The 14,308-nt window shown below is 44.6% G+C and overlaps 1 protein-coding gene across 2 annotated transcripts in view; it reads right to left on the bottom strand.

Annotated features, from left to right (window-relative positions):
- JAM3 (junctional adhesion molecule 3) overlaps positions 1-14,308 on the bottom strand; it is a 45,548-nt gene that overhangs the window by 14,029 nt on the left and 17,211 nt on the right. The window contains exon 2 of one of the 2 annotated variants that reach the window (XM_087970105.1): positions 1-26. This exon is cut by the window's left edge and continues 33 nt beyond it. In XM_087970105.1, coding sequence (XP_087826231.1) covers positions 1-26 — 26 coding nt within the window. Of the gene's footprint in view, positions 34-14,308 lie in introns of both variants that reach the window. The other variant, XM_087970104.1, reaches the window with a different exon arrangement.

Genomic DNA, 14,308 nt, shown 5'->3' with positions numbered 1-14,308 from the left:
TAGAAAACAGCTCTATCGCCAGGACTCTGTAGCCTAAGAAGCAAACGAAAGGCAGGTTAAGAAACACGACAGGCTTCTCAAACATGTTGAAATTAAATCAGGGCAGGTCAGTGCCAGATTGGCCATGAGGCTCCATTTAATAGGTAATGAGTGGAAAGTGTACTACCCGGTGATCATTTTTGTCCTTACTAAATGTTCTTACTAAAATTGGTGAGAACTGCATCGATATGACAAGATATGGCCATGGTGGCGCAGTGGTTAGAATGCAGTGCTGAAGGCTATTTCCATTCCATTCATTTATTCTTTCCCTATTCTATTCTATTCCTCCCATCCTTCCTGGAATAGAGTAGAGTAGAGTAGAGTAGAGTAGAGTAGAGTAGAGTAGAGTAGAGTAGAGTAGAGTAGAGTAGAGTAGAATTCTTCACTGGCCAAGTGTGATTGGAATCAGAAGGAATTTGTCTTCAGTGCATAAGCTCTCAGTGTACATAAAATAAATACATCCATCAACACGCATAAGATACAACACTTAGTGATAGCCATAGGATACTAAATAAGCAATCAAATCATCCTAGGAAACTAAATAAAGCAATATAAATCCTAAAGACACAAGCAACACGGTTATAGTCATAAGGGGAAGGAGACAGGTAATAAGAAGGATGAGAAAAATCATCATAATACAGTCTTAGTAAAAAGTTTGACAGTGTTGGGGGAATTAGTTGTTTAGCAAGTGATGGCATGCGGGGTGTGTGTGTGCGCTTGTGTCTAGTTGTTCATATAATTTGGACCTAGGTGGCCTCTTCGACTCTTCTTTCAAACCAGCAATCCTCTCTGTACAAAATATGGGCTTTGTTGTCTTCCAAAGAGTGGCCTGTCTCTTTTAAACCATGGTTTTCCAGGATGAACCAGCTACAGAGTTCTTCTGTGATCCTCTAAAATTAGATAACCTGTGAGTCCCCTTTGACTGCCGGAGGTGCCACTGTTAATCAGGATAATCACCAGGGTGTAACCCCGGCTGTCTGGAGGTAACAACGCCCAGTAAACAGCTTGAGTTACACACTTGCGGTTGCAGCTCTTTCTAAGACGAAAGAAGAAGATCAGCAATTTGCATCGTCTTAGGTTTGTTTCGTTGGCCTCTTTCTTGTGGCAAAGTCTCAGTCCTCCTGCCCCCCCCCCCTCCTTCCTAGCTCTGACGGAGCTGCTGGCAAAAGCCAGGAAAGACGGAGCAGATGGCAAAGATTAGGGACAGGAAATTCTACCATCGGAACAGACAAAGGGTTCCTCCCCCCCGTGTGTTTCCCTGGGTTTGTGTGTGTGTGAGAGAGAGTGTGCAATTCGATGTGAAGACGCCATTTCTCTGCCCTTTCTTTGGGATACACTCTGGACGGAATGGGACGACTTGCTACAGCCAACACAATGAGGCCAACTCATCACGGCCAACTTACCGTGGGAGGACTCGCCATGGCCACTCGCCGCAGGACAATTGATCAATTCAATGTAATTATTTAGAATTTAAAAATGGTTTTAATTTTTGTCGTTCATTTTGTCCCTCCTTTTGTAATCCTTCCTTTAATCAATCTATTCCACCATTTATTTGATATCAGTGTAACCCTTGTCCTGCAGTGAGTTTTCCTGCAGCGAGTTGGCCATGGCAAATTGACCATTGTGAGTTGGCCATAGCGAGTTGACCATTGTGAATTGGCTATGGCAAATTGACCACTGGCCATTGACCATTGTGAGTTGGTCATGGCAAATTGACCATTGTGAGTTGGCTGTAGTGAGTTGACCATTGAGTTGGCCATGATCAATTGACCATTGTGAATTGGCCATAGTGAGTTGACCATTGTGGGTTGGCCATGGCGAGTTGACCATTGTGAGTTGACCATTGTGAGTTGGCCATGGCAAATTGACCACTGTAAGTTGGCCATGACAAGTTGACTGCTGTGAGTTGGCCGTGGTGAGTTGGCCGAAGTGAATTGTCAGAGACCCACGCTGGAGCGTTCTGCCTGAGAGCTGAAATCCAGAGGACAATGGCTCTTTTCTTACCTACATACCCATCCACACCAACATGGTCAGGTAGCCCTCAACTTAAAACAGTGACCATTCATAGTTAGGGCAGCATTGAAAAAAGTGACTTACAACAGTTTTTCACACTTACGACCATTGCAACACCCCCACGCTCACGTGGTCGAAACTCAAGACACTTGGCAGCTGACTTGCATTTATGACAGTTGCATTGTCCCTGGAGTCACAGCATTTACTTTTCGCGACCTTCTGACAAGCAAAATCCATGGGGAAACCAGACTCACTTAACAACCATGTTACTCACTTAACCACGGCAGCAATTCATTTAACGATGGCATGAAAGTTCATAAAATGGGGTGAAATTCAAACGTCTCACTTAGCAACATAAATGTTAGGCTCAATTGTGTGGTCATAACCCGAGGACTACCCCTGTATTTCCTGGGTTATAGAATGTATTTCATTGGTTCCCCCTCCCACCCCCACAGCTCCATGCTTGGGGAAATCCACAAAGAGATATTTCTTTTACTTTTGTGTCATGCCCCTGTCGGATTCTGAATCCGAGGAGGAAGACAAAACAGCCGACAGGGAGTAGGAGCGTGGCTCCGTTAGCTGTGGAGGAAACTGGGGAACGGCAAAGTCTGACTGGGCAGAGCAGGGGAGAGATAGAACAAGGGAGAGGGAGTTCAGAGGAAGACCCAGGCCCACCCCCTCTTCATCCTAGGGCACGCAGGGAGGAATGAAGAAGGGAGCAACGTTGGTTGTGTGGCTTACAGGGGAGGAAAGGGCCCTGATTCCCTTCATTAGCCACACCTAGGAATGAAAGTTTAAAAGTGATGCATGTTAAGTGAGGCAGCTGCTGGGAGCAAACGTGAGTTTATCTTGTGTTGACTTTGCTTATCTGTGTTCCTGGCTTCTCCCCAACCATGTTGTGTTATTGCCATGCTTTCACCTCTGGAAGTCTGGAATTCTTGCGCCTGCCCAATCAGACTAATGACCTCATTTTGCCTTGATTGGACTTATAGTTACAGTTTGTGTTGACCATGTTTTGGACTTGATTCTCTGTCGCCAAAGGCTGCTCCTGGGGAGTTTTTCTCCAGCCAGAAGGTAACCAGGACATTGGGGGCAAAGTTGGCACTAATAAAGGGACTCTTACTGATTATCTGACAGTGTTGCCTTTGTGCTATGCCCCTTTGGGTCATCACACTTTTGTGCTGAAAATCAAATTTAATTAACAACTGTCTCACCTAGCAACTGAAACTCTGGGCCCAGCTGCAGTCGTAAGCTGAGGGCTCCCTCTCTGCCCTTATTTTACAAATAGCTCTCAACTTAAAACCATAAGCGAGAAACACGACTTTGGTCATAAGTCGGGATAGTTTGTAAAGCAAGTCATTCTATGGCCGGATCTGATTTTACGATCTTTTTGTTTTCCGCATCAATCCCTTTTTCTTCCCTCCTCCTGTGCTATTCTAACTTCAAATGGCCACTAAACAAACAGCTGTCAGTCAAAGGCTACCTGTAACAGGGGTGAACGTGCATCTATTTCTGGCTTCCCTCTGCTGGGAAAGAGTCCAAAAGATACTATTTTGTATTATTTGACTCCGAAAGGTCAAACACATTGGAAGTTTTAACTGGAATCTTCCAGAGCTAAATAAATTCTCCAACACACCAAACGCAAGAAAGGAAGAACTTTTGGTCCAAGAACAATAATTGTCAGTGTTTAGCAACGTCGAACTTGAGTTCCAAGGAATAATGAAAAGGAAATACTGCGGTCAATGTTTTTTAGCCAGTTACCTACACTTCAACCTGGTAGGTTTTTTTTTTAAAAGTTTAGTTTACTTCCTTGTCATGGCACCTCGTACAACGAAATTAAATACCATCTTCAGTGTACATTATGACTATGAAAATAAACACAAACACACACCCTTCACATTCTATACAATTGAATTGAAAACCCCTGGTATTGCATGAATATTGCACTATACAGTAGAATTCAATGGAGTTCCTTCCCTGGGATAGAAGCTGTTTTTCAGCCTATTTCTCCTTGTTTTTAGTATCCTGTACCGTCTGCCAGATGGTAATAGTTCAAAAAAAGGGGGTTCCCAGGATGAGATGGATCTTTGAGAATGTTTTGAACTTTCTTAAGGCAGCGGGAGCTAGAAAGCTCTTCCAGAGAGGTGAGAGGGCAACCCATGATCCTCTGGGCAATGATGTTCACCCTCTGGAGTGCTGTCCTATCTACCCCTGTGCAATTGGCAAACCATACAGAGGCGCAGTAAGTTAAGATACTCTCTATGGTGCAGCAGTAGAAGTTCACCAGCAGTTTTTCATTCTGTTGTTCTTTACCTGAGAAGCCTCAGGTAGTATAATCTCTGCTGGACCCTTTTGACCAGGACTGCAATGTGGGCACCCCAGGTCAGGTCCTCTTTGATGGCAACACCCAGAAACTTAAATCTGGCCACTTGCTCTACTCGGTCTCCATTGATAAGCAATGGCTCCGATGTCGGATCAGTTCCTTCTATAGTCCACTACAAGCTCCTTGTTCTCATTGATGTTGAGGACCAAGTTATTGTCTCCACACCAGGAAAGTAACCGTCTCCTTACTTCTCCACTACTACAGGAAGTCCTCGAATTATGGCCACCATTGTGCCTGACGTTTCTAAGCATGGCTAAGCGTTGTTGAGTGAGTTTTGCTCCATCTTATGACCTTTCTCTCCCCAGGTGCTAAGTGAATCACTGCAGGTTAAGCAGGGGTGGGATTCGACCAGTGTAACAACCGGTTTGGTAAGTGCGCACTTTGCGCGCGCACGCAGCATTTGAAAAACCGCCCATTTTCAGCTCTAAAACTTGCCTCCTGCTGCAGCCCCGGTGAGTGAAACGGCTGAGGCATTACAATCCGCGGTGCCGTGTGAATCAGCTGGGCTGCAAAACACGGAAATATAGGACAGACTGGGGCAGGGGAGGGTGGGCGGGGCCAAAGGATCATCAGAACTACCGATTCGCTTAAACCGGTCCAAACCGGTTACGACTCATTTCTGAGATTTATTTTTTGATTTTATTGATTTTATTGATTCGTCAAAAGCTTACAATACAACAGAAATAAGAATAAACGTAAGTTTAAATACAAGAAATAGGAACTAATAATTGGGGACAATAGGACAGGGACGGTAGAAACGATGATGCACTTATGCACGTATAAAATGTATATGCCCGTGATGGTGAACCTATGGCACTCATGCCAGAAGTGGCACTCAGAGCCGCCATTTCTGTCTGCACGTGAACCGTCGCCGGGAACAGATCCACTGCGCACGCGTGCGTGCCTCCCACCAGCCAGCTGATTGTTGGCAGGGGTGGGATTCTACCAGTTCGCACCTATTCGCTAGAACCAGTTGTTTACATTCTAAGCAGTTTGGAGACCTGGTTGTTAGAAGAAATTACTGGCCTAATCCTGTAAGGAAGGCAGGAAGGAAACATTCTGGTGTTGCTTACAGAAACTGCCTCTCCATTAACCCTTACTACCTTCTTGGCAGGACTAGACTTCCTGTCTCAGGAACATCTCTGGAGGTTTTTTTCCCCTCCTTTGCTGGTACTTTGCTTGTGTGGAGTGACCATTCAAAGTTACAATGGCACTGAAAAAAGTGACTTTTGACCATTTTTCACACTTACGACTGTTGCAGCATCCCTACAATTATGAGAGCCCAGGCGAGGAGATGTATGCCTCAATGTGAGTGATATTGAGTTGGCTGCACCCAACCAATAACATGACCACCAAGCTATGTCCACCCAGTCACATGACCACCAAGCCACACCCACCTAAGCCACGCCCACAGAACCGGTTGTTAAACATTTTGAATCCTGCCCCTGATTGTCGGGTATCTACCACGAATGCACAGGGGGAGGGGTGCATGAGGGAGACGCGTGTGCATGCGCAGGGGGCAGGGGGTAGGGGGTCGCGAGAGCATTGCATTATGTGTGCAGGCGGCGTGCACGCACATTTGGCACATGACGACGAAAAGGTTAGCCATCACTGGTAGATACTACTGATAATTGGAAGTCAGATTTCTGGAGCATTGCCAACTCTCTTCAACCACCATTGAGCCCAACATTTTTGTTACTAAAGTGAGACATTCGTTAAGCGAGTTTTGCCCCATCGTATGACCACTTTTGTTTTTGTCTTAATATTTTTTTTTATCTTTTAAAAACATCTCATTACGTGAACAATGTAGTTCCAGGTTTCCACATTTCAATACAAACGTGGCCATGATTACAAACTCAGCTTTCATATCCAGATTCGTATCATATTATTACTTATTACATTTTTTCTTTAAAAAATGTAAAAAAACTCGCATCTTTTCTTCACTTTGAACCGCCACTAAACGAACTGTTGTACATCGGGGACTACCTGAACACAGTTAAGTGAATCTGGTGTCCCCATTGACCTTGTTCATGGCATGACCCCGGGACACAGCAACCGTCATAAGTACATGCCAGTTACCGAGCATCTGAATTTTGATCACATGACCATGGGGATCCTACAACTGTCAACTCATAAAACATTTTGTATACATGTTTTATAGTTGACAAGAGAAAGAAGGGGGGGGGAGTTTCAAAGAGCAGGCAGCAGTGTGGAATCGTAAGTACATTCCATTCATATTTTCTTCAAAGACTGATTAGATGACTGAAGCTTCTGCAGCACAAAAATCTAATTGGAGAGCATGATTGATGACTCTTGGCTATGGATGTGTTTCATTGGGTGATACACCCAGAGAGGTGGGTGGGAAAGCAGGATCAAGGGTGACAGTGAATTACATATCTCAGAGTCAGCTATGCTAAGGCTAATGCCAGACGTAGAATGTTCACTTCAAATAAATCCTTTTCAGTTTTCGGAGTGTGGCTTGAGGCTCATGATTTAATTGGAGTAACTGCCGGAATCCTCACAACAACAATCGGAAACGTGTTAAATGGTCATAAATCACTTTTTTCAGTGCCGTTGTAACTTTGAACAGTCCATAAACGAATGGTGATTAAGTTGAGGACTACCTGTATGTGGAACTGCGAAAAATAAAATATTAGTCTGTAATTCATCCTACTACAATCAGCCCGAACCTAGAAGAACCGCGTCTGAATTTCATGCTGGATGTGGAGAAGAATGTAACTTTGACTTTGGGTTTTATAGATAAATCTTTATAAGTGGTGCGTTGGCCTAGAGGTGGAGCTCTCGCCTCACAATCAGGAGGCTGTGAGTTCGATCCTAGCTGGAGGCAGATATTTCTCTCTCTGGGCACACTGAGAATATATCTGCTGAATAAAACTCCACATTGGCAACGAGAAGGGCATCCGGCCATTAAAACACTCAGCTCCATTCAGTTGCCTACACTCTACCCCGCAAGGGATTATGTGGATTATTATTGTGAGTTCAATCCTAGGTAGAGGCAGATATTTCTCTCTCTGGGCACACTGAGAATGGTAGACAAAAAAAAAACCCTCCGCATTGGTGGCCAGTAAACTCCGTGATCCATTCAGTGGCCCTGACTCTACCCCACAAGGAATTATGGGGTCATTGAAAAGATGGTATAAAAATGATGATCAATAATAGATCTTTATAGAAACAACTTTTTCATATTATGGAAAAACAAAACAAAAAAAAAGTTGTGATTTGAAGCCAATGCCTTGTTCTACCACAATGGAGAGAGTCGGAAGTAAATCCTTCATTTTTCTTTCCCTTTCCCTACCTTTCCTGACTTCTCTTTCCCCTTTCCCTTCCCTCCTCACTGCTCTTTTATTTACTTTTGTATTTTATAAGACTTAATAACTTAATAAAAAAAAGTTTTTTAAAAAATCCTCAGCCTAGAAGAAACCGTAAGCCAAAAGATGAAAAGCTCAAAAGAACTTGATTTTTTTTTTACCCCTCCCTCCTTGGGCCAAAATTCTTGGTTAAAACCTCGCCCTGGGCCGTAGTACATTCTTTGGCTGGACCAAAGGAAGAGTAAGCCATTCCCAAATATTTTTTCCCCGGGTGGAGAGGGGAATAGGAAAAACAGCATATTCATGCCAAAAATAAATATACCCCCCACCAGCAAAGAATCAGCAATGGGGTTGAGAAAGAGGCAAAACGAGGTGGGGTTGTTTAGATATCCTTAAGAGGAGAAGAAAAATAAAATCCCAGTTCCTGCACACCAAAATAACTTCAGAAGTTGTAAGCATTTCTTATCTGAGAGGCTGTCCATCCTTCTTTCCTTAAAATAGCCAAAAAAAATAGTCCGGTGACTTATTTTTTTGGCAGGGGGAGAGTTAAAAACAGCCTCCCCAAATTGGAATTAAACCCCCGAAGCATTTAGCTAAGAAGGCAGATTCTTCTAATCCTGGAGCCATTTCTTTTCTCCGCCTCTATTTTTAGACAGCTATTTTTTTCTTCTTCTTCCCCCAAATATGTGCCAAAGATTCCCTCCGATAGATCGCTGTCCCAGGACTTGGTTCCCAGCTCGTGGTCCGTATGGATCCTGACACCGAATGTGGAACATCACACTGAGCCCCGAGCCCCCGAGCCCCCAATTTCAGCATCCTGATTTTGATTTAAACTCCAATCAAAGTGTTCTGACCAAGGCTTTCGAGACCGTGTAACTACGCAGGCGCTTATTTTAAAAACAAGTCTTGTTTTATTGCAACGCTGGGAATTGTTTTCATTCCAGCCGGTAATGAATCTCAAAACAGTCCCTCGAGATAAGCACCCACCTTTCTTTCCTGTGAAGTGCTGCCAATAACAGAAGTGTCCAATGAACTAGAAAAAAAAACCAACCGAAGTACAAAGAGCTTCAAGAATGAATCTGAACCAAATGAATGACTTTGCTTCCTGCAAAGGTTTTGTCATCTTTGCCTGTCCTTTATATCTTATGGGAGGGGCAATCACCTCCCAACCTTACTCCCGAGTCGCCCCTTCTGCTTCAGCTGCTCTCACCTTCTAGTAGCTCTGAGCACACGTGCTCTGGGAAACTGGGAACTGGATCCCCTGGGTCCTACCCACCATATTCTGAAAAAAAAAGGCAGTAGCAACCCAGTCTCTATCAGGGGTCTCCAACCTTGGCAAACTTTAAGGCTTGTGGACTTCAACTCCCAGAATTCTCCAGCCAACATGAGGAATTCTGGAAGTTGAAGTCCACAGGTCTTAAAGATTAATTTAACAAGCGTGCAGCTAACTGACCTGCTGTGACTCGTTTAACAGCCGCGTGGTTCACTGAACTGCAGTGATTCGTTTAATGATCATGTGGCTAACTTTAACTGCCGTGATTCGTTTAATGACTCTGCAGCTAACTCAACTGCTCTAATTCGCTGAGCAACTGCGGCAAGGAAGGTTGTAAAACAAGGGACCTTAACCACCGCCTCGCTTAGCAACAGAAATATTCGGGTTCCCTTGTGGTCGTAAGTCAAGGACTTCCTGGAATACGGTTGAGTTCCCCATCCCAGTCGGAGCCCCGGATGTTCGACCAACCAGTGGCCAATTCGAAACATCCCTGCGGATTCCTTGTGGGTACAAACACAGGGTGCGTTTTGGTCGATGTTGGCATTCTGCCGCCCAACCGCATCCAACCACACGATCCAAATGAGGGCATTGAACCTCGGTTAAAAACAGACAAAAGCAAGTGATGCAATCGATGTGCTCACAGCCACACTAAAAATGACCCACAAAGGCCCTCACTTATGTTGATCTCCACCCCAACTAAGCTTGTGGAGCTCTCGCCTCACAATCAGGAGGCTGTGAGCTTGATCCTAGGTAGAGGCTAATATTTGGAATGGATTCTCCCGCTCGAGTGGGGGGGGGTTGGACTAGATGACCTCCAAGGTCCCTTCCAACTCTGTTCTTCTCTATGTTCTATGTTCCTGATTAGATTCGACGCCAAGTGTCCCACCCTCTACGTTTACCAGCTACCAAACGCAGCATCTGCACAGCTACCAAACTCAGCACCAGGTTCCAGCGATTTATTAAACAAGCTTTACAAATCTTTCTGAAAGACGTCCAAAAGATTCTCGCGACCAAATGACCAATTTGGCCCCGGTTTTTGAATGGAGCCGGAACGCGGATTGCGCCAGGGAACCTCTCTGAAAACGGAAAGGCAGGAAGAGTTTTGTTTTGAACATCTCGTAGGGAAAGAGGGACTTTGGCCAAGAATTGCCTTTATTTTATAAACGTCTCCACTGCTGACTCGAGAATACAAGGCCAAGCTGAACTCCTCTGGAGACAAACAGAAACAGCAGAATCATCACTCCTTGACTTACAACCATTCCTTTAGGGACCGTTGAAAAGTTACAACACGGCGGGGGGGAGTGATTTAAGAGTGGTTTATAAACATAATAAACTTGGGATAAAAATTAAATGAAATCAGGAAGGGAGGGATGGAGAAGGAAGGAAAGGAAGGAAGGAAGGAAGGAAGGAAGGAAGGAAGGAAGGAAGGAAGGAAGGAAGGAAGGAAGGAAGGAGGAAGGAAGGAAGGAAGGAAGGAAGGAAGGAGGAAAAAAGGAAGGAAATGAGAAGGAAGGAAGGAAGGAAGGAAGGAAGGAGGAGGGGAGAGAGGAAAGCGAGGGAGAAGGAAGGAAGGAAATGAAGGAGGGAAGGAGGAGGAAGGGAAAGGGAGAAGGAAGGAAGGAAATGAAGGAGGGAAGGAAGGAAAGAGGGGAGGGAGGGAGGAGGAGGGAGAGAAAGAAAACAAATTTAGGAAGAGGGAAAGAAGGAGGGAGAGAGGGAAGGAAGGAAATGAAGGAAATAGGGAAGGAAGGAAGGAGGATGAGGGAAGGGAGGGAGGGAAGGAAGGAAATGGAAATAGGGAAGGAAGGGAGGAGGATGAGGAAGGAGGGAGGGAAGGAAGGAGGGAGGGAGGGAGAAGGAAAACAAATTTAGGAAGAGGGAAGGAAGGACAGAGGAGGGGGGAGGGACGGAGGGAGGGAGGGAGGCAGGGAAGGAAGGAAGGAAGGAAGGAAGGAAGGAAGGAAGGAAGGAAGGAAGGAAGGAAGGAAGGAAGGAAGGAAGGAAGGAAACGAAACATAAGATCAGGCTGAACCTCACTTCACTTTTTCCAGAGACATGGCATGTCTGACCTCAGCTGACCCTGGGAAGACTCTCTCATACTTTTTTTAAAATTATCACATTACATTATTATAATATATTACATAACATATTATTATATTTTTATCTGCCCCTTTTAAAAAAAAATCTAACTCAAGGCATCCAGCATACCTCACACTCCTCCTTCCTGCCTCCTATTTTCAATGCAACCCCAAAGCAAACGGACAAACCAGTATCTCCTCCCATGAGGGATTGGACGGCTGGACATTCACACACACACACACACAAACTTCTCCCAATCCGTAGCCTCATCCTCCTTCTTTTAATGCTGTCATCTTCTGAAGGCTCTGAAGCCTCTTGCCGGAGGCCATCAGCAAGGAAAGCTCAACCCCATTAAAGACAGGGAGCTAATGCAAACTGATCTGCCCTTAAGGTAAATTGCGATCACTCCCAACGCAACCACAGCTTGCTCAGAAAGGCGACTCCAGGACTCGAACCGACCCCACGAGTAAACCTGGTGAAAACTAAACGCACCCTGGCCGGTTCTTAGCTTTCCGTTTTTTATATGAAGAAGGAAGGCAAATAAAACTTTACAGATTTTATAACCGTCCTCCGGGGCCCCGTCTTGTGTCTTAATTCTCCCAGTGCTATTTTAAAAGAAATGCTTTGATTTGATTTGTGTTGGTAATGCCTTGGTTAGGCAAGGCCACCCTTGGCATATTTGCATCCAGTTTGGATTGCCACGATATATATATATATTTTCTTAACTTTTCGCGGGTACTTACATGTATGGCATTCAGCTTTGTTCGGGTATTTTCCCACGTCATAGTAGTGGTGCTTTTAAAGTTGTAAAGTTGCTGAAACGTTGCTACAACTTTAAAAGCACCACTACTATGACGTGGGAAAATACCCGAACAAAGCTGAATGCCATATATATATATATATAAAAAGATGTTGAGACTCTTGAAAGAGTGCAGAGAAGAGCAACCAAGATGATTAGGGGACTGGAGGCTAAAACATGTAAAGAACGGTTGCTGGAACTGGGTATGTCTAGTCCAGTGGTGGCTAACCTTTTTTGGGCTCCTGTGCCAAAAATTGTGTGCGCGCTTGCATGCGTGTGCTCACATGCCAGCATCCAGAAGGAAATGCGCGCGCCTCCCCCACACCCCCTGCACATGCGCGCACAATCCCCACCCACAGACCACCCCCTTACCTCACTGCAACTCCCAGCTGATTTTCAGGCCCGTTAGGCTTGAGGAAGGCTTCTGCAGACTTTGCGGGCCGAAAAATAGGCCCATTTCGTCACTTCCGGCATCACAGGAAGTGATGAAAACGGGCCTATTTTTCAGCCTGCAAAGGCTGCAGAAGCTGTTCTCAAGCCTCCGGGAGGCCGATAAAGGTCTCAAATAAGCCAAAAATCAGCTGTGAGGCGCACGCATGCGCAGTGAGGTAAGTTTGCCTGCGGCTCGCGTGTCGGCACAAATGGCTTTGCGTTGCCACCTGTAGCTTGCGTGCCATAGGTTCTCCATCACGGGTCTAGTTAATGAAAAGAAGGGCTAGGGGTGACATGATAGCAGTGTTCTGATAACTCAGGGGCTGCCCCAAAGAAGAGGGAGTCAAGCTATTCTTCAAAGCACCTGAAGGCAGAACAAGAAGCAAGGGATGGAAACTAATCAAGGAAAGAAGCAACCTGGAATTAAGGAGAAATTTCCTGACAGTTAGAACAATTAACCAGTGGAACTGCTTGCCTCCAGAAGTTTTGAATGCTCCAACACTGGAAGTCTTTTAAGAAGAGACTGGACAACCATTTGTCTGAAGTGGTGTAGAGTTTCCTGTCTGAGCAAGGGGCTGGACTAGAAGACCTCCAAGGTCCTTTCCAACTCTGTTATTTTCTTTCTTTCTTTCTTTCTTTCTTTCTTTCTTTCTTTCTTTCTTTCTTTCTTTCTTTCTTTCTTTCTTTCTTTCTTTCTTTCTTTCTTTCTCTCTCCCTCTCTCTCTCTCTCTTCCTTCCTTCCTTCCTTCCTTCCTTCCTTCCTTCCTTCCTTCCTTCCTTCCTTCCTTCCTTTCCCCCCTCTCTTCTCCATCACTGGAAGTTTTTAAAGAGACTGGACAACCACTTGTCTGAAATGGTACAAGGTATCCCACTTGAGCGGGGGGTGGACTAGAAGACCTCCGAGGTCCCTTCCAGCTTTGTTCTTCTGTGTTGTTTTTCCATCTGCCTTTTTTTTTTTTTTTTTTTGGTAATTGTTCTGGCAGTGAGTGGCTGATATTCAGCGCAAAGACGGGCTGTGCACTGAATATCTGTTCTGACTGCACCCATGCAGAAGTGGGCTGAAAGGAGAAAGGTTCCGTTGCAGAAACACCAAAAAGGCCTTTTAATGAAACCAACTCAAGAGTTTAAGCTCACTTCGGAGAGTCGTGTCGTGGGAAGCTCTAAAGTACAGTCAGCTGAAAAAACACAAAGTCTGGCAAAGCAAAACGTACGTCCTGAAGCCCGATTGGCTGCAGCGATCAAACCCCGCCTTCCTCTTCAAGCCTGGCCAACAGGGAGGAGGCTTGTGACGTCACGAAGCCTTGCCAATACTTGCCAAGAACAAGGAATCATGGGATACTAGGCATTGTTTAAACCAGGGGTCTCCAACCTTGGCAACTTTAAGACTTGTGGACTTCAACTCCCAGAGTTCCTCAGCCAGCAAAGGAACTCTGGGAGTTGAAGTCCACAAGTCTTAAAGTTGCCAAGGTTGGAGACCCCTGGTTTAAATCACTGCCTCTTAAACTTTCTGCTCTTCTTGTCCCGCTTTTAAACATTTTTTGGAGTTTTGCCTTATGTAGGCTATATTGATCCACAATTACCGTGTTCAGAAATAAAACCGGTACATTCACGGAATATTAATCCATTGAATAATACAAAAAAAAACCAAACTAAACCCGTTAGAGATTAGCACAGAAAAGACAGCTCATTAATATATATGTATGTATGTATATGTATGTATGTGTGTATATGTATAAGTATAAGTATATGTATATGTATATGTATATGTATATGTATATGTATATGTATATGTATATGTATATGTATATGTATATGTATATGTATATGTATACGTATACGTATACGTATATGTATATATATGAGCATTCAGCTTATTCAGGTATTTCCCACATCATTATAGTTGTGCTTTTTAAAGTTGTAGCAACCTTTCGGCAGAATCCCATCTGCCATCATCAGGCTTG

The sequence above is a fragment of the Notechis scutatus genome, chromosome 7 (assembly GCF_049901735.1).
Source record: "Notechis scutatus isolate UNSWTSFEM ecotype Mainland chromosome 7, rNotScu1.2, whole genome shotgun sequence".
NCBI classification, from domain to species: Eukaryota; Metazoa; Chordata; class Lepidosauria; order Squamata; family Elapidae; genus Notechis; species Notechis scutatus.
The sequence above is the reverse complement of the archived record's forward strand: the minus strand, read 5'-3'. Positions and strand labels throughout refer to the sequence as shown.